General features: G+C 42.0%; 2 protein-coding genes across 3 annotated transcripts in view; one reads left to right on the forward strand and one right to left on the reverse strand.

The window, feature by feature from the left end:
• BPTF (bromodomain PHD finger transcription factor) overlaps positions 1-15,328 on the forward strand; it is a 158,151-nt gene extending 142,823 nt beyond the window's left edge. For both annotated transcript variants that reach the window (XM_006146777.2, XM_027771167.1), the window contains 4 exons: positions 2,741-2,933; positions 3,834-3,918; positions 6,774-6,960; positions 12,457-15,328. In XM_006146777.2, the coding sequence (XP_006146839.1) occupies positions 2,741-2,933; positions 3,834-3,918; positions 6,774-6,960; positions 12,457-12,493 (502 nt within the window). In that variant the 3' untranslated portion in view covers positions 12,494-15,328. The remainder of the gene's footprint in view (positions 1-2,740; positions 2,934-3,833; positions 3,919-6,773; positions 6,961-12,456) is intronic.
• A 4,591-nt stretch (positions 15,329-19,919) lies between these two features.
• CUNH17orf58 (chromosome unknown C17orf58 homolog) overlaps positions 19,920-21,110 on the reverse strand; it is a 2,856-nt gene continuing 1,665 nt past the window's right edge. Inside the window, exon 3 of the mRNA XM_006146778.3 lies at positions 19,920-20,741. Within this exon, the coding sequence (XP_006146840.1) occupies positions 20,551-20,741 (191 nt within the window). The 3' untranslated portion in view covers positions 19,920-20,550. The remainder of the gene's footprint in view (positions 20,742-21,110) is intronic.

Raw genomic sequence — 21,110 nt, forward strand, 5'->3', positions numbered from 1 at the left:
TAAGTGCCACGTGAGAACTTTCTGTTGGAAGATTTAACAGTGTGCTGAATTAAACAGATCGGTTTAGGCATCTTCACTTTTCATTGTCTTCTTCATTGAAAATTATAGCATAAAGAGTGGAACCCTATTAACTGACTTTTCCCTTAGTCTAAACACGTGTGCCTCACTTTAAGCAAAATAATACTGAATGATTTCTGAGACAAAACAGATCATGAGGTACTTTCTATACAAAAGGATCTGCCTAGGCATTTCTTTAAATTACAAATAGTCTTTGACCCATTTAAAGTGGTCAGATTACAGAAATCCACCTCACGGCTCTTTTGGGATACCTAAGCTGCATGAAATGAGGTTCACATGTACATGTACTTATTCTATTGAGACTGCCTCATCATGTGTGGATAGTTCATATTTTTCAGTTTGTCATTAACATCTCAGTGCGACAGGCTCATTCACTCCTGTTTAGGTGGGCTGACTTAGTGTGTCTTAGCCGCTTAGTCCCGGGCTGGTTGGGAACCTAGGGAGAATGGCCGCACACTGAGCTCTTCAGCATGCCTCAGCACAGCCCATCAGCCTGTGGCTGCAGTGCTCAGACTACCTCAGAAGACCCACCACCTTTGGCAGCAAGGATAACGTGAGAGTCAAAGTGGTAATAGGATAGACCCCATGGTGGTATTTTACTTTTGCCCCTGAGCTCATTTGAAACTTGAGGACTACCTCCATTCCTGCAGGGGAATCTACCAAGAAATGTCTTGGTAGGACACAGGGTGCCAGTGGCACCAGCAAGGCCAGTGTGGCTCCCTGTGACTCAGGCTAGTTCTCACTCCAGCGCGGAAACAGCCTTCCTGCATCCTGCTTCCTGCATCCTGCTTCCTGACGCTTAGACCCACTGCGTCAGTGCTTCCTCCAGAGATTCCTTTCATTTTGTCACTAGGGTTCCTCCATCAGAAAACCACAGGGTTAACTGTATGTCCCCCCAGTTACACCATCACGCAGCCCCACCTAGCCAGTACCGCAGAGCTGCCATTGTTTCAGATAACGGTCCCCACGTCGTCTCCGTGCCTTGTGTCCCCGGGTCCCGGGTTTGAACTGATGCTGCTCCCTCCGAGTTCCTCACCAGGTAGTCAGCCGGGCCACTCCCCACATTGTCGGACACATTGTGTTAGCCGATACGCTGGCCCAGGTCGTGATCCGTTACGAGGGGTCAGTTTAATCAGATTAAATCCCAATATTTATTTAGAAAACTTGGTTGAAATTGAATAGCTACACATATCTTTCTGAGTTTTCTTCTTCATGTCATTTTGGCCATTTATCTTTTACACCTGGCTGACCTGCATGTTCCTTGTAGTGTAACTTCTACTTTGGTGTTTGCGCTTTGCTTTGTTTTCAAATTTAAATTGAGATACATTTTCAAACCTATCTAAGAAATAGCCCTGCTATTGAAATGGCTTCTGTGGAATAGGTTTGATAGATGTAAGTCTTTGATTCTTTGGCTTTGGTTCTCGTGCCTGTTCCAATTTTACACACATTTCATTAAGAGGAAGACATTACCATCAGTGTGTTTATTTTTTCAAATTCCAGTATGTTTTAAAGACCCATTATCCACTAAACAGTGTATTTGTTGAAATTGATGTGAGTGCCTTTATGTTCCACACTCGATACCGCGTCAGATGCTATCGTTCGCCAGGGCTAGAATGGTTGGATTCAGGATGTTTAGCTGACTCATTGCAGAAAATTATCCTGTAAGAAAGTGAATCAGGGTAGGGAAGACAGGTTTAAGTACCATGCAGCTCAAAATGACAACTACATTGTCATTTTCGTTGTGAATACTTTTAGGTTCTATATTGGCTGTGATCTTTGTACTAACTGGTATCATGGAGAATGTGTTGGCATCACAGAAAAGGAGGCTAAGAAAATGGATGTGTACATCTGTAATGATTGTAAACGGGCACAAGAGGGCAGCAGTGAGGAATTGTACTGTATCTGCAGAACACCTTATGATGAGTCACAGTGAGTTCTGATAAGAGCATCATATTTAATAATTTAGGAAGCCAAATTGCTCTGACTGGTTACTTCTTTATTTTAAAATAAAAAGCAAGATTTTTTTCTGCTATTTTATACACTTACATTACAAATTCTTTTCCAATTTTTTTCCCTCTTTTTTTCCCTCTTTACCTCCCCTTCCAAATTTATGTTGCTTCATAGTGAATGTTTGAGATGCATCGGGAAAAATGTGGTTTAATGGTAGATTTGATTCTTCAATATGTTACCTAGAAATGAATGAGATTAAAATAGCCTGACTCGTGGACTTTATCAGTGTTTGAAATGGCACTTATTATAGGTTAGAAAAATATTAATTTGGGTGTAAGCTCTGAGACTCTCTTTATACGTTTATAGGATTTTGAACTACCATTTGATACGGTACTAGTTGAAAGATTTTTTTGGCTTTACTTCAATTTCTGCTTTAAAACCAATTACGTGTTACTTTTTTCTTCAAATTGGTTCTCCAAGATTACATAGTATTCTTAATAAACTTTTACTGCTTGTTTTTAACATCAAAAATACTAAATTAACACATTGGAATGTCGATCTCAAGAGTATTAAATAACCATAATACTAAAATTATTTTATATCCCAGGGTTTAGCCAATTTTCAGGTGCATGTTTTATTATTTTTAAAAGTAAATTGTAACTGCTGACATCCCATCTGTCTCGAGCTCACATTTTCATTTCGGATCTTGCAGATTTTATATTGGCTGTGATCGGTGTCAGAATTGGTACCATGGGCGCTGTGTTGGCATCTTGCAAAGTGAGGCAGAGCTCATTGATGAGTATGTCTGTCCACAGTGCCAGTCGACAGAGGATGCCATGACAGTGCTCACGCCACTAACGGAGAAAGACTATGAGGGGCTGAAGAGGGTGCTGCGTTCCTTACAGGTAAGAAACCACTCCGCACCCCAGGTTTGAAGATGGTATCAGCCAGTGTGACTTTAGAAACATCTCTTGGGTTTAAACTTTCCAACCTTAAAGGGCATGATGATTTACTGACTCCCAGCTAGTCTAGTGTCATACTTGACAAACGTCGGTCATTCACATGCTAGTGTCGTGAGGTTGACCTCATCCACATGCCACCACAGTCAACTGTCACTCACTTAACACTCATTAAAATGACTCACTTTTTTAGCAAAATTTTATTTTGAAAGATTTATTGTACCACCATAGGTTGAAAAACTACTTGTTTAAATTCTATGTTATTTCATCTCTTATTAAAAATAAAAAGGGGAAAAGAATGGCTTATAAAATTAGCAAGTGATAGAGATACATTCCAGACATACAGCTCTAGATCGAAACCTCCTCTCACACTCATAATCACAGGAAGTAAAAGAACCGAGAAAGAAGCCCAGTTTCGATGTGGTCGAATGCTGTCTCACATCGCATCTCTGCCGCCTCCTTAGCCAGCACTGCTAACCACTCCACTGGCTGAACCCGTCCCACCCCCGCTGTGTAGTAGTATGGCAGTGCCAGCATTGCTCAGTTGGCAGGTCGTCATTTAGGGACCAGAGTGCAGATTCTGTCACTCCTGAGCTGGTGCTTCACTGCCACACCACCGTGCTCTGTGCAGACTTCGGACCCGTTACCACAGAGTATGCTCATCTGGGCGTTCGTGGCTGGAGCAGCAGCCATCCAGTGTAAATAACGTCCTCTGCCACGCTTAAAACCGACTCTTGGAGTTTAAGGGCCAGTTGACATAGTAACTCAGCTGGGAAACTTAAATAGGATTAGTGTCTCCCCTAGCAGTGATGATGCCTTTTTTGTTTTGTTTTGTTTTCATTTCAGGCCCATAAGATGGCCTGGCCTTTCCTTGAACCTGTAGATCCTAATGATGCACCAGATTATTATGGTGTTATTAAGGAGCCTATGGGTAAGTACTTGAGTTGATGAAGTGTTTTTCAGAAGTCTCTGCAGATATTTTATCTATCTTCCATAAACTGATACATCATGAGGGTATCTTGAGCAAAGCTGGTGGGACTATAATTGGCTTATATCCACTTTGGAGGATAAATTGTGAGTTTCTATTATAGTTTAAATGTGTATACCCTTGAACCAAGCAATTTTATTTTATTTTTTTAGGATGTATGTGTATGCAAGTATGTTGTTCATTGCAGCCATGTTTATAATTTCAAAGACACTGGCAATTAAATAAGTAGCCATTAATAGAAGATGAGCTAAATCAAACAGTATATGAGTAGAGTGTTACGTAGCTTTAAAAAAGAATCAATGAGGGGGGAACCAGCAGTTAGCATAATGGCTATGTCGCTGGACTCCCACGTAGTCGACCGCGGTTCGCGTCTCGGACTCGGTGGCTTAAATCTCACGCCGGGCGCGTGTGCGTGCATGCCCAAGATCCCGAGAGGAGAATGGAGGAGAAGGGATTGCGGCGTGACCATCCCCCCTGGGGGGTGATTTCTCGCTTTCTGTCTCTATGTCTCTGTCTGTCTGGCGAGCGCACGCGCCCTGTGGCGAAAACCTCTCCAAAAAAAAAAAAAGAATCAATGAGGGACCAGCAGATGGTGTAATGGTTATGTCGTTGGACTCCCACATAGTCAACCATGGTTCGAGTCCCAGAGCTGGCAGCTTAAACTCACACGGGGCACATGTGTGTGCATGCCCAAAACCCCAAGGGGAGAATGGAAGAGAAGGGATTGTGACATGGCCATCCCCACTGAGGGGGTGATTTCTTGCTTTTTGTCTTGCTTTTTCTCTGGTGAGTACCCGTGCCCTATAGCAAAAATCTCTCTTTTAAAAAAAGGAATAAATTAAATCAGTGAATGGGATAGATCTACCTGACCCCTCTCATTCTTCCCTGCTCCTCTTCCTCATTTGTTCCCAAAGGAAGGCAGATTCATAGTAGAGATACCAGACAATGTAGCCTAATTTCTAGGGGGGGAAAAAAAGGGTAGTAAACAACAGCTATTTATGATTGTATCAAAAATAATTTATCTAGGGTCAGCTGGTGGCATGGTGGTTAAGACTACTGGATCCATAAAAAGAAAAAAAGACTGCTAGATCCGCCATGGCCAACTCTAAGGTGCGAGTCCCAGACCTGGTGACTTAAAAAACACACCAGGCGCATGTGCATACACATATGCCCAAAATCCTGAGAAAATAATGGAGGAGAAGGGACTGTGGCATGACTGTCCCTCTGGGGTGTGTTTTCTTATTTTCCTTTCACTTTCTTTCGGTCTCTATCCAGTGAGTGCTCAGGCCCTATGGCAAATTGTTATTTTAAAAATTATTTTGGGGGAGCCAGCAGTTAGCGTAATGGCTATGTCACTGGACTCCCACATAGGCAAGCACAGTTCGCGTCCCGGACCCAGTGGCTTAAAACTCACACTGGGCATGTGTGCGTGCGTGCGTGCCCAAGATCCCGAGAGGAGAATGGAGGAGAAGGGATTGCAGCGTGACTATCCTCCCCTGGGGGGTGATTTCTCGCTTTCTGTCTCTGTCTCTCTCTGTCTGGCGAGCGCACGCGCCCTGTAGCAAAAACCTCTCCAAAAAAAAGAAAGAAATAGACGCAATAACAAACACACCGAGATGCACAAGTACAGAAAAGCAAGGATCCAGTGGGCACAGCTTCTCTGATGGAGGAGTTGCAACCAGAACCAGCCTCAGGTTTATTCTTTTAAAGGGCAGAAAATGGGGAAGGGGAAAACAGGATGCAAAGGCAGTGGGGAAGAAGGAAGTGGAATGCATAGAGAATAGGGGAGAAGAAATCGGGATGCAAAGCCAGTTGGTTTTGGATGTAAATCGTCTGAAGATGTGATAATGACTAGTGCCATATAATTTCTCTGATCTTTTTTGGGGGACAGTCTGATAAAGGAACAACAGGAATATAACTATTGACAGCAGGCAGACACTGCTTTCATATGTAGCTGCTTCTCAGTAGCCCGGCTAGAGAAGCTTAAGAGCGAGTTTCTGCATGTGTCTACAGGCCACCACGTTTTCAGATTGGCTGCTCTCCACAATAACTGTACTTCATTGTTTTCATGTGAGGTTTTATTATACTTAGAAATCCATAAATTACATTGGTTTCCTTTATCTCAGATCAGTTCAATGAAGAAGCTGTTCTGTGTAGTTAACTGAAAGTGAAAGAACTTCTTTCTCTTTTTTTAAAGAATTTTCTTTTTAGTTTTATTTATTTATTTTTTGACTGTCAGGTTCATTTACCACTGACAGACAGAGAAAGAGGGAAAGCAAGCCACCAGGTCTGGGACTTGAACCATGGTTGGCCATGTGGGAGTCCAGCACTTTTAACCACCATGCCATTTGCCGCTCCCACACCATCCCATTCAAAAACAGAATTGGAGGTTAGCTCCATAGCATGCCAGTTGAGCACTGAGTGTTGGAAACTGGATCCTATCTGGCCAACTACACAATTCAAGTCTTGACCCTGGCAACTTGACAAACACGCTGGGTGTTACGTGCTTTAAATCCTGCTGGTACAAGAAATGGAGGTAAAGGATTGTGGTATCCATGCTCCTTTGGGAGGTGCTTTTTCTCTGTGTATCTCTCTGTCTTTGTCTCTGGCAAGCACATGCATCCTCTGGCAATTAAAAAAAAAAATGGGGAGAGTCCTTCAATGGTCTTTGTGATTGCAAAGTAGTCTTCAGTAGAACCACTTGACCAATAAATCCATATTCTTGTTAGAATTGTTGGGAATAGTCAAACAGGAAAAACTGAAGGCTTTGCAAATATTTTACGTTTTGTGTTTTTAAGACCTTGCCACCATGGAAGAAAGAATACAAAGACGATATTACGAAAAGCTGACGGAGTTTGTGGCAGATATGACCAAAATTTTTGATAACTGTCGTTACTACAATCCAAGTGACTCCCCTTTCTACCAGTGTGCAGAAGTTCTTGAATCATTCTTTGTACAGAAATTGAAAGGATTCAAGGCTAGCAGGTGAGCAAATATGTTCAGTGTTCTGAATTAATTCCTCTCTTATACTGTTAAGGAATCACTCAGTACAACGTATGATCATTTGAATTTTAAAAAATCAAGACTGTAGTATTGTGATATAGTGCCAGGGTCGTGTGGCAGGCTCAGTCATAAAAAATGTGGGTTTGTCTTGATCTCCTTATATTAGCATCATCTCATGAAACTCGGGAGCATTCATCAGATGATACAGAAGGCCATGCTGTCCTAAATGCCCTGGCTTACGTACAGAAGTAGTGAGGGCTCTGCCAGTCACCCGTGTACATCCACTCGGGGTGAGGGAAGCAGGAGAATGTCTGTCCGCAGTGGGAAGGCCAGAAAGGGGCTGTAAGCCCTTTATTTCTAACTTCCACCTCTTATACCTTTGAAATCATAAAATGTTACTTTTTCTGGATATTTCTTCTTTACGCAAAACTAGACTTTAAGTTCACAGGCCTTTTCTTTGAACCTGTGGTAACAAAAATGAATCAAGCAACTTTGCATGAAGCTCAGTGAAAACTTCCTACCCTTCTCTTTCTGCACCTCAGCCCGTCATTCCTTCTCAAGCCCTTCATTGCCTTCTAGTCAGAGGCTTGTTCTTTCCCGCGATAGCTGCCACCACTCTGTGGTCCTGTGAGCCATTCCACACCATCCCATATCCTCCAGTCTGCCAACTTGACCATCCTGGACATTCAGCTTGGGTAGACCTTGGCGGGGCGCGAGCCTGGACACTGTCTTACCTAGTGAACTTCCTGAGGGACTCCGCGCACCGCAGTGTAATTGTCAGTGCTCTGCGGAGCCGCAGGGTGTTGTGTCCCTGCTCCTGAAGCAAGGTAGATGGTTACCGAGAGCTCTACTCTAACGTCAGAACTAGGCAAGAAAGGAGGGAAAGCAGGCACGCAAGAACCAAGAAACTTGACTAAATCACTCACACTTTCCCGATTTTATCATCCTCTGTTAACCCATTCTCTACACGTGAAATGAAAGGAAGCCCACTCAGTATGCCAGCGTCCTCCAGAAAATAATAATAAAAGGATAAACTCGTAGTAAGGAGTATATATGGTAGACCCCTAGAGATCCTCTAAGTATGCAGATTCTAGAAGATAATACAAGGCATGGCAGAGTTCACTGAAGTTCTGTATACATGGGGTTGGAAGTATTGGCATCTTAGCGACAGGCCAGAGGCTGCTTACTATCCTGCCATAGACAGGGCATTCCCCCATGACACACAGTGATTCAGCCCACAGTGCCAGTAGTGTTGACATTCAGAAGCTCATTTCTCATGAAAAGCCAAACCTACCATGGACGCCCTTTGCATTCACAGGGGGCCTCCCAGACACACATCTAGTCCATTAAGTTATCCTTCTCCATGTTAATAGAACCCCGGGAAGGCCTGGCTGAGAGGAACACCTGCGGTATGGAAGAAAGATCAAGAGGCAGCAAAAAAAAAAAAGACTCTAGAGAAAACAAAAGAGAACTAAAACATCTTGAAAGAAGTTTTAGAAAATATTGCATATAAAACAGTATTAGGAATAAAGAACAATCTGATGAACAGAAAGACTGATTGGAAAAAACAAATTGGGGGGCCAGCAGATGGTGTGGTAGTTAAAGGCGCTGGATTCCCACCTGGCCAACCACAGTTCGAGTCCTGCGCCTGGTGGATTGCTTTCTCCCTTTTCCTTTCTCTCTCTTTCTCTGGTCAAATTAAAATAATAATAACAACAACAACAAATGGAATTAAATAAATAATTCTTTAAAAATGTTTGGTTAAAAGTAGTGAAAGTTAGAACCCAGGGATTTTTCCAATGTAAAGAACAGAAAGACAAGGAGATGAAAAATATGAAAGAAAAAATACATTAAAGTGTCCCAGTATTCATTAATGGAAACTTCAGAAAGATAGGACAGGAAGTTACCAGAAGACTAACACAAGAAAACTTTCCTGAGCTGATGAGAAGTGCAGACTTTAATTAAATGGGACATACATTTGTGGAGCAAATGACTGTTGAGAACCCACAGCGTCCCAGCATTGGAAGTTTAGCGTGAATGGTAAAGCTCCCACTGTCAGGCAGCTTACGTTCTTGGGGGGACTGAAGGGGTGGGGAGAATAGGTAATGAACATAAAAAACCAGGAGGACAAATGGAAAAAAGATGGACCCTGTATACATCACTGTTGGACTTCCAAATGCTAAGGGTAAAAGAAACTCTTGGAAGCTGAAAACAAACGACTTGTAAATAACAAGAATTAGACTGGTATTAATCAGACTCCTGCCACAACATGGAAGTTACAGGGTTATAGAGGAATAAATACAAAAGTTTGAGAGAAAATTATTTTTAGCCTGGAAGTCTATATCCAGCCGAACAACTAGAGGCAGAATAAATACATTGTCCATCATGTAAGGACTCAGGGCATCCTTTCTTTTAAGGTATGTACTAGCTAAAAAACAAGGAAGCAAATCATGAAACTAAGACCTGGGTCCAAGAAACGAGAGAAAAGAAAGCAGTGACAGGGACCAGCAGTTAGCATAATGACTATGTCACTGGACTCCCATGTAGTCAACCGCAGTTCAAGTCCCGGACCCAGTGGCTTAAACTCACGACGGGCACGTGTGCGTGCGTGCCCAAGATCCCAAGAGGAGAATGGAGGGGAAGGGATTGCGGCGTGACCATCTCCCCTGGGGGGTGATTTCTCGCTTTCTGTCTCTCTGTCTCTCTCTCTCTGGCAAGTGCACACACCCTATAGCAAAAACCTCTCTTAAAAAAAAGAAAGAAAGCAGTGACAAATACCCTGACCCAGGGTCACATCTGGACAGTAGGCCTATCAGAAAGCAATCCAAGTAGTAGGAGGACCTTTGCAAGAGGGAGATGTCTGGGGAAGGAAACTTACTTACGTGATCCCATTTAGGGCAGAAAAACATAAGGCTCTGATTAAGCCAAAGAATCTAAAGGGTCAAAATGAAAGGGAGTTACAAACTCCATGGAAAAACTGTGTAAGAATGACCTCTCAGGGGACCAGCAGTTGGTGTAATGGCTGTGTTGCTGGACTCCCATGTAATTGACCATGGTTCGAGTCCTGGATCAGTAGTTTAAACTCTCACCGGGCACTTGTGCATGCATGCACAAGATCCTGAGAGAATGGAGGAGAAGGGATTATGGCCATCCCCCTGGGGGGGGTGATTTCTCTTTTTTTGTCTGTCTCTGTCTTTCTGGTGAGCGCATGCACCCTAAAGCACACACACACAAAAAAAAAAAAAAACCTCGAAAAAATAAAAGTAAGAAAGAATCCCCTCTCAGCAGATGTGCAAGGAAGTGTTAGGTAGTCATGACAACATAACACTACATTGATTTTTAGCTGTTAGCAATCATTCTATGGGCAGAACATATAAAGGTACAATTTTATTTTTTTCTTTAATTTTTATTATACTTTAAATTTGCTATAGGGCATATGAGCTTATCAGAAAGAGAGAAAAGGAGGGAAAGAAAGCGAGAAAGCAAGCCATCAGGGTCCAGGATTTGAACCACAGTTGGCCTTGTGGGAGTTCAGCTCCTTAACCATCATGCCACCTGTTGGTCCCAAAAGATATAATGTAAAATTTTAGGGAAATAACTTGGACTCAAAAATAGAGATGGGAAAATGGTTAAATGACTTCAGTTCTTTTCTGACATAGCAAGGTTTAAACAAAATAAAGTTGGTAAAACAAGAAAAAGCACTATCTAGAGCTAGCAGGTGGCATAAAGGTTAATGTGCTGGATCACACACTTGAGTCCCAGACCCAGCAGCTTGAAAATCACACCAGCACACAGCACGTACATGTTCCAAAGCCCAAGAGAATGGAGGGGAAGGGATTGCAGCATGGCCATTCCCCCTGGCAGGTGATCTCTCACTTTCTCTCTCTGTCTCTCTGGCAAGCACACATGCCCTATAGCAAGAAACAGAGAGGAAGGGAAAGAAGGAAAAAGAAAGGAAGAAATAGCACTGTCTAGAAAACTGGAAGGTCAAAGTGACCAATCCCAGGCACCTCACTTCACGTTGAGTAAAGCTGCAACAGGAGAGCACAGCTTCTTGTCACAAGCCCCTTTGTGCTTTTAGACTGGTCCCTCATGCAGTTCATTCCTCTGATTAATTTTTTAAATGGCAAATTTGAAAGGCCTTTTGTGGTAACCATGAGGTAGAATTTGAATCCTACTCTCGTGCCAGGATTGCAGGCAGATTCCTCAGGACGAGTGGTGGCAGCTGCTGATGAGGGAGAGGCGGCCGCATGGCCCTCTTAGGACCTGTGGCAAAACACAGGAGTTTGAGGAAAGAGAGGAGGAGGTCTTGGGGTCAGGTCTGTGTAGTGGAGAGGCCACTTAGGACATCTCGCCACTTGGTTATTTTATGTAGCATTTTATCCATTCAAGTTTATATAATTTTCACCAAAGAACTGGGAGCTGAAATGAGAGGTTTGTTCAGTTCTGCTTGAATAAATTAATTACAGTGTCAAGAGTTGTGTAAAGATAACTCATTGTTTTAGGGAATTTCTGTTGAGTTCCAGGTGTAAGACAGAATAAAGCATATAAGTAGCCAGTCATTAAAACTTGATTTATTTATGGATTTCTAGTATTTCCTTTGCCATATTTCCCATTTTTAATTTATAATCTCCAGCATTGTCTGCACTTTATTTTCATTACTGCACTTTGTGATAATTCATCATTTACACCATCCATGTTCTTTCTTTTCTTACAGATTGTGATATCTTTAGTCTGAATTTTTAACTGGAATCAGAACTGGATGTTGGGGTCACTGTTTTGTTGTACCATGTGATTACTTAATTCAAAATTGCCCCAAAAAAGTTCAGATTAGTTAATATAATTTTTTAATGTTAAAAGAAGAAAAGATGTATAGTGGTAAACAAGTTGTTCTAGCAGCCACGTTGAACAATGTATTTAAAAATTGTAAACTTGGACTACTGTATTTATCTGCTATTACTATATAAAGTACTTTGACTTAGTGCTGGTAACTGTACAGTGATTTGGTTTACTAACAAACATTGTGAATAAACTGTGAAACTAGAAGGGAGACTTTCTGGACTTTAATAGGAAAATGTGATTTTAATATCGCTACTTCTCTTTTTTAACATAATTTTCCCCTCATACTGCCCCAATCGATGTAAATACACATACACACACTTCTTTGGCACAGTGGTAATGTTTCTGTAAATGTTTCTATTGGCTAAAAATATTGTTTTCTTTATTAGACAAATATATATATATATATTTTTTTAAATACTGGCTTTTTCCAGTGAGCTATCATGTTTAGTGTACAGTGAAAAGTTTAATATTTTAGATTAACAAGTCCTCGAGTATTCCCTGACATCTGCTTGCCAAGGGTGAATGAAAGAGCATGGCTGCTTCCCCCAGACTGACTGACCTTGGCCTCCACATAAAGCATCATTGTTTCAAAAAATGAAGGGTGCTTAATTGTTCCCTTTTTTCTGTATTCTGTAGGTCTCATAACAACAAACTGCAGTCTACAGCTTCTTAAAGTTCAGCGTGTTAACCTAACATAAAACACAGCAAGATCTGGTTGTCTGAACTATTTTAAATTAAGGAGCCAGATGTTTTTAGTCAGGTTATCCTGACAAGACTTGACCTACACTTCGTTTTTATTGGTCATAACAGTCCAATTATATTCTTGGCCAATTTTGTCCAACGGACAAGGGAAAAGCAAAGTCAACGACACCATTATCTTGTCAAGATCAAATGGTTTTACTATTGTGGCAGAAGCGGGAAACTTTTGTTTATTGAAAAAAAAAAAAAAGAAAAAGAAAGCAAGAAAAAAAGATACTATGGGGTCAAGTGTAACTCCATGGAAATGCCACGTCTGCTCTTCAGTGAAGAAGCTGGTTTAGAGTCTCACAGAAAACTTTTGACTGTATTTATTTATTGTTGCAAAAAAGACGCTTTTTTATTGCTGCCCTCATTTGTCAGCTAATTATTTTTTCTTATAAAATCCAGCCCCGGTTACATGTAATCCATCCTGTATCTTATCATGATTCCTGTAGGTAACAGTACAAGACGACCTCTAGATGTCTTTTCTTTCTATGAAAGGAGCTGCTATGTACACATGTGCACACACACACAACTGGGAATCAACAATGAGTTTATTGTTCATGGTAGATAAAAATGAAGCTTGCATAAAGGTTGGGCTAAGTAGTCCTGGACTACAGACTCTGTTGCCTTGACTAAAACAATACGATTTGTCATTTACTCTGCACCAGGCTCAAAGGAGTAAAATCTATTTGAAGGTATCTTGTTTGTAAACATTTGTCAGATTCTAATTTTGTTCTTTTTGTATTAAAATTCAACTATGGATGTATATGAAACAAAATAAATGGAGATCATTTCTCTCCCACAGATGAAGGTGTCTTTGAATGTGCGCTAATGATTACCTGTAAGCCTCTGTGGGAGTGGGAGGGCTGGCAGGTGATGGAAGGCAGAGGGTCTGTCGTGCCTGGGTTTCTCCAGGACAGTAGTGGCCCTTCCTGACCTCATTCCCGATCCATTGTCAGCACAGCAGAGAAAAATCTCCAGGGGTGCTAAGCCGGTTGCATCAGTTGACCGTACTAACGAGAAGGTAACGACAAAGCACGCATGGCCTTCGCCTGTCTGTTCTTTTACCTTCTGTGCTAGCAGGTGGATCGCCGGTGACAGCCAGCTACCTACGTTTGATGAAGGGCATTTTTTTTTTTGAGGACCTCACCCTCTGCATTTTTCTGTCTGTTTGCTGGTTGGCTTTGTTTCGGTTGGTTTGTTTCCACATAAAGTAGAAACAGTAGGGAGAAAATGGAAACAACAGAGGCAAGTATATTTTGCATGTTCTTCCTCTCGGTGTTCTAACCTTCCACACTGAGTTCGGCATTGTAATCATCACTTTTGTACAATGTGCCATGGTTGAATTATGCAGCTTTGCAGAAATTTTACTAGGTCTTGCACTAATTCATACTAGCTTTGTCCTACCGTGTTCTAGAATTTACCTAATTTTTTTTTCCATTTCCTTCTGTTTTTAATGTCACCCTGCTATGCAAAACCTTTCCCAGATCTTAGTTTCTTAAAAAAAGAAAAAGAAAAAAGAAAAGAAAAAAAAAAAACATTGCTACAGTTCCAATTTTTCTTATTACTGGCTCAGGTGTACAGGTTATTCTGGGTTAATTTTATCTAATGAAGCCCATTCCTTTTTGTACATAAAGATGTCACTTAAGCCTATGCTTACAAACTAAAGAGACTAATTTAGCTCAGTATGAAAACATGGACACAAAGTTTTTGCTTAAAATATTAAGATGGGAGTAGTTAAATACAGATTATTTTGTCCTTTTACTTTAAAAAAAATGTTACATATTGTATGCACTGTGCTGATGCAAGAATTCTACATTTTAATGAATTACAAAATTATTCTGCATCTCATCATGTCACAGTATTTCTGTACTATTTATTCATATATATATATATATATTAAAAAGTATATATGGGCTTAACCATTTAAAACTTGTCGCGGCAAGACCTTTCCTACCTGTAGGCAATAGATTGCTATGTTTTTAACAAATTGTCGCAAATTCTGAACAGCAATTCTTTTGTACTTGATGGGACATTTCATCCTAGAATAATAAAGTAATGTTTTTGACATTGGGTTTGGTGCAGTTTCTAATGAAACAGTGATTGGTTGGTATATTGTCAGTAGCTGTTGGCATTGCCAAACTGTACAAAAAAGGTAAATTTTATTGAAATCCTGAGACCAGGAGGAGGTTAATTTCCTATGTATATTTAATGGTATAAAGCCTTTTGCAATTTCTATCACTATATACATTTTGTAGTTTTATCAACTTTAGTCTTTCAAAAGTAATTTTAAAAAGCTTCTGCTTTTTGACAGGCTTCTGCAAGTCAGTAAGATACACATATTAAGCTATTTTGCTTTCAGTAATTGAAGAAATATGTACATTTGTGATACTGTTTGGATGCTTCTTCCCCAACCTTTGGGCCTGTACATATATATCATTTGCATTAGTATATTTCCTTGGCCAAAACTATTTTCAATGATGGTTACTGCTTCATCTACCAAATTCACAATCCTTGAAACCACTTCATAAAAAATATTTTCATAATATTGGCAAAGCTTTTTTCTCCTATTTAAATTCTGCAAGAGTTACGTTTTAGTTAATGCCCTACAGTAGTTGAAAAGAATGTGAACTTTCAGAGATATTTTCTAAAAGCACATAACTACCTTTTTATATTTCAAATGGCCTGGAGTGTTATTTAGACACTGAGTTTTGCTGTTGTTTGTAATCTACCTTCCTAGAATCTGCAAATAAAAGTTCTCTCCCTATTTTTGTTCATTTCTATTAGGCAAACTCCGTTTCTCTGTGTTTTTTGACTATTAAAGAGCCATCCTGGGGGTCTGTTACCTTCCTCACACTCACAGACTCAGACAGACAATGATCGCGTTCACTCTGTTCATGATTGAGGCTATGGCCAGAAATCTTGTCCTTGAAGCTAACATGGTTGTATGTTGTAAGTACTGGGGTGGGGGTGGGAGGAACAGAGCAGCATTTTTAATCATTCAAAAAATTCTGAGATACTTCTAGATTTTTTTTTTTAAGATTTTTGTCATAGACACACGCTTAGGGGTGGGGAGAAGAGGGAAAGTGAGAAATTACTCCCCTAGGGCATGGCCATGCCGCAGTCCCTTTCCCATTCCTCATTTTAGGATCTTGGGCACTCAGGAACACACACTCATGATTTTCAAGCCAGCAGGTCCAGGACTCCAGCCATGGTCGGCTATGTGGGAGTCCAGCGCCTTAACCACCATCCTGCCTGCTAGCCCCTCTAGATATTTTTTACAATGAGATACCGAAAAAGACCTTTCTCAGATTACACCACTTGATCTAATTTGGACCAACTTCAGCTAAAGAAGCAAGCTATATTTTTTAAATGATAAAAGTCCTGTATTATCTGGGACCAGCAGTTAGCGTAAGGGCTATGTCACTGAACTCCCATGTAGTCGACCGTGGTTCAAGTCCTGGACCCAGTGGCTTAAACTCGCACTGGGCACGTGTGTGTGTACGTGCCCAGGATCCCAAGAGGAGACTGGAGAAGGGATTGTGGTGTGGCCATCCCCCCTACGGGGTGATTTCTCGCTTTCTCTCTCTCTGGCGAGTGCATCCACTCTGTAGCAAAAACCTCTCAAAAAAAAAAAGTCCAGTATTACCTAATTTTTTGTTGCTTGCTCAAGTAAGTCCTGAAATTCAGGTCATGGATTGGATTGTGGGTGGCAGGTTCATTTTTAAGTGTTTGCATGTATGTGTGCTTGGTAGACCTGGATAATTTGAAGAGAGATATAAACAAAAAATGCCAAATGTTTTTTTTGCCTTTTTTTTTATGATTTTTTTTTGAGAGTTTTTTTTGCTATAGGGCGCGTGTGCTCGCCAGACAGACAGAGAGACAGAAAGCAGGAAATCACCCCCCAGAAGGGATGGCCACACCGCAATCCTTTCTCCTCCATTCTCCTCTCGGGATCTTGGGCACGCACGCACATGCGCCCCAGTGTGAGTTTAAGCCACCGGGTCCGGGACTCGAACCGCGGTCGACTACGTGTGAGTCCAGCGACATAGCCATTATGCTAACTGCTGGTCCCCCAAATGATATTTTTAAAAGGAAGTTGTAAAAAGGTAGTACCAAAGGGGGAATATGTTTGCTTTGTTGTTGAACTGTAAAGTAACAGCTTAATATTTTTTTTTACTCATTTTTAAAAAACCTTTGCTATAGGGCATGTGTGCTCATGGAGACAGAAAGGGAGGAGGGAGGGAAAGTGAAAAAGCACCTCCAGTGGGTGAGGGGATGGGAGATGGCCACACTGTAATCCCAGTTCCTCAATTCTCTTGGGATTTTGGGCACGTACACACTCACACCTGGTCTGCTTTAAGCTGCTAGGTCTGGGGCTTGAACTGCACAGTTGGCCATGTGGGATCTAGCTGCTATCTGCTGGCCCAGTAATGGCTTAATTTAAAGGAACTGTGCTGTTAAATTACTCTTGAAGGCAACTGAGCATTTTACTGATGAGGGACTATGGTGTGTGCACACAGCACAAAGGGCCCTCAAGGCTTTGGAGCACAGCCCCCTGGGCTAAGAAAAATCAACAGGACATGGGACCAGCAGATGGTGTAATGGTTGCATTGCTAGACGCCCACATAGTTGACTGTGTTTCAAGTTCTGGACGGGTGGCTTAAACTCACGCCAGGCACAAGTGCATGTGTGCCCACCCAAGATCCTGAAAGATAAAAGGAGGAGGAGGGATTGTGGGGTGGCCATCCCCGCTGGGGGGTGATTTCTCTGTCTTTCTGATGAGTACACACACCTTATAGCAAAAAAAAAAAAAAAGGACAGGAGGATTGGAAATGACAATGAGTTTGCTTGTTAACATTTTCCATAAACTGTATTAAACATACTGACTAAATAATGAGGTGATTTTTTTTGAAAACTTTTTAGAGGTTTTTGCCTTTGGGTACAGGCACTAGCCCGAGAGACAGTCAGTGAGAGGGGAAGTGACAAATTATCTCCCTGGGGTGGTTGGTTATTCCACAATGCCTTCTCAGTTCTCCTCCCAGGATCCTGGGTACACATGTGCAGACACCCAGCGTGTTTCAAGCCATCGGGTCCGGGACTCAAACCATGGCTGTCCTATGGAAATCCAGTGAGGTAACCGCTATGCCATCTGCTGGCTCCGGGATGGTGGTTCCTAGCATGTTTTGACTAAGCCGGATCACCAGTCTGTTCTCGCTGCGTCCTATGCTCATGCCCACACTCACTCCCTGTTCTCTAGCAGAGCTTCCCTAGTCTTTCCTTCCAGACCTTGTCCCGAATGATGGCAAAGTTAAATCACTGTTTACAAATTCGGCTTTGGGGAATCAGCAGGGAGGCATGGTGGTTAAGGCACTGGACATTCCCACATGGCCAACCATGGTTTGAGTCCTGGACCTGGTCACTTGCTTTCTCACTTTCCCTCTCTCTGGTCAAATTAAAATAAATGAGTGAATAAGATTAGTTACTTTTTAAATATTCAGCTTTTGGGGCCAGCAGGTGAAGTGGTGGTTAAAGTGTTGGACTCCCACAGGGTTGACCATGGTTCAAGTCCCGGACCTGGTGGCTTGCTTTCTGACTTTCCCTCTCTCTCAAGTGCACATACCCTATAGCAAAATATTTAAATAATAAAATTTGTAAGTAATCCTTTAAAAGTAATTCAGCCTTGATTTTTTGTGAGTGGCACTATTTTAACTCAGAGGCTGCATAGTCCATACCAATCATTCATGTAATAATTCAGTTCGTTCCCAAGAAGCAATTTGAGTAAAGCTTTTTTATTAAGTTTGGACAAGACTCATTTTAGAGAAATTCCCTAACTATCCCTCAGCAGTGTGCTACCACAGAACAGTCAAAACTCAACTTCATTTTACCTCTGTGTCCCCCATGTTTGGGACAAATAAGGTTATGGTATCAGGTGTTTTGGTTTTTTTTTTAATTATGTATTTGATTTTTTAATTTAAATGTATTGATTTATTTTAATTTGACCAGAGAGGAACAGAGTGAGAGAGAGAAAGCAAGCCACCAGATCCAGGATTCGAACCACAGTTGGCCATGTGGGAGTCCAGCATCCTCAACCAACATGCCGCCTGCCAGCCCCAGGTGTTATATTTTAATGCTGTTGGTACTTGCCTCCCATGAATTCTCTAGTGGCCCTTGTTACATGGCCTTTAGTGCTTCTGTGTGTTCCCTATGGACTAAAGACACTTTTTTTTTTTTATAGGTTTTTCCATTAGGGCATGTGTGCTTGCCAGAGAAAGAGAAAATGGATGTGAGAAATCACCCCCTGGGGGATGGCTGTGTCGCAGTCCCTTCTCCATTCTCCTCTCAGGATTTTGTGCACTCGCACAGGTGCTCAGCATGACTTCCAGGCAGCAGGAGCTGGGACTGGAGCTGCAGCTGGCTCTGTGGGGGGGGTCTGGGACCTTAACCATCAGGCCACCTGCTGGCCCTGAAGACACACTGAGAGCTACCTGAGGGCATGGGACAGGCTGGGAGCTGTCAGTGCGGTTCCGTAATGCGGATTTCTAGGAAGCAATCTTCAAACAGGTATTGGGGTCTATTTACTGTGCTTCACATTAACCAAAGTACAGCTCAACCTCCTGAAACAAAGAGCACTGTCTTTGGACCCAAGTTTAAAACCTGTATGAAGTTGAAACTCAACTAGTGATAAGACCTTTTTTGTTTATTATCATTTTGGGGGGGAGAGTAGAGGTTTTTTGCCTTAGGGCATGTGTGCTCGCTGGAGAGAGACAGAGGCAGTGAGAAGTGAGAAATCACCGAGCCACCTGCCGGCCCCCCATAAGCTCTTTTTAAACCAGGTGGAAAACATTTAAAACTCACTTGCCTGTGTGCTGTCCTTGATGAGTACTGGTTTCAATGTTTTCCAGTGAAGTTTGAGAAAGGTTTTTTCTCGAACCTTTGGGGCTTAATGAGGCTAAAAAACCCAGGTACATCCAAGATCGGACTCAAGGCAAGATTTACTGCTATCCCAACACCAACATGACGCTTGGTCTTAATAGAAAAATGAGGTCAGATACACCCGAATATGCTTAGCACTGGGACAGCTGCCAGTCTGGCACAAAACATGAGTTATTAGGAGCAGGGAGGCATGAAAATAAACTACATCCTACATTTCAGTACATCAGGAAGAATTGCTTCGAATGGTAATTTCCTTGAATGAAGCCCTTAAGTACTCTTTAAATGTGATTTTTTTTTTTTTTTGAGAGGTTTTTGCTATAGGGCGCATGCACTTGCCAGAAAGACAGAGAGAATCCCCCCCCAGGGGAAATGGCCACTCCACAATCCCTTCTCCATTCTCCTCTCGGAATCTTGGGCACACATGCACACACACGTACCTGGTGTGAGTTTAAACCACCGGGTCTGGGACTGGAACTCCAGTCAACTACATGAGAGTGCAGGGACATAGCCATTATGCCAACTGCTGGTCCCTAAATGTGAATTTTAATACTTGCCCTGGGTTTTGATCCTAGAGTTTGATGTAAATGACATGTCATACGTAAATGTCTTTTGACTAGTGCGCTTACTATTATGTACAGAATTTAAAATGTGATGTTTTGAGTAGAAAATTTGGTTTGATATATAAACTATTGAAAGTTGTATAATTAAATTCAAGACTGCTTTTTTGAAACTCTTTCTACTAACAAATGTATTACATTAAAATAATTTTAAAACTTATCATGAAGCGGTGATCTGTGAAATGGACAGGTCGATTTTACCTGAGCTCGTTGAATCACTGCCCCTTTCTACAGCTGAGTAACTTGGCCGCTGAACCCCAAAGCACAGTGTCGTAACGTGACAACTTCAAAATGAGAGTTGGAACTATGCTAGTTGCTGAGAAAGGAACGATGGGCCCTGTCCCCAAGAAAGACCCATTATATGACCATAGACCTTTCCTGGCTTGTTGCTGGACCCCAAGTCTCTTGTGATGCGGAAATGCCAGGCCAGTATGTTTCAGATGCACTGGGTGTGAAGGGCCCCTTGAACTTGCCGGGCCCTTTTGCGGTTAAACCTTCTGACGTAGCTGCTGCTGCTCCTGAGCAAACCGTCTCCAGGCTGGAGCCGCCCTCTCAGGACCTGGAGCAGAGCGGATGGGAGCTGCCGCCTCTTATGGTAGATGTGGCCCATCACGATATACCTGCTGCCTGACAAAATAACCAAAACAGAAATTAGTAGTGTCTTAAATGCCATGAAAAGATAAATAAGAAAACATAAGGGGCCAGAAGTTGGTGTGGTGGCTAAGGATGCTGGACTCCGACCACGGTTTGAGTTCCGGACCTGGTGGCTCTCCACCCCCATCAAATTAAAATAAATAAATAAATAAATTTAATTAAAATGATTCTTGGGACCAGCAGTTAGCGTAATGGCTATGTCGCTGGACTCCCATGTAGTCAACCACAGTTCGCGTCCTGGACCTGGCAGCTTAAACTCACGCCGGGCGCGTGTGCATGTGTGCCCAAGATCCCCAGAGGAGAATAGAGAAGGGATTGCAGTGTGGTCATTCCCCCTGGGGG

Source organism: Tupaia chinensis, unplaced genomic scaffold, assembly GCF_000334495.1.
Source record: "Tupaia chinensis unplaced genomic scaffold, TupChi_1.0 Scaffold000187_1, whole genome shotgun sequence".
NCBI classification, from domain to species: domain Eukaryota; kingdom Metazoa; phylum Chordata; class Mammalia; order Scandentia; family Tupaiidae; genus Tupaia; species Tupaia belangeri.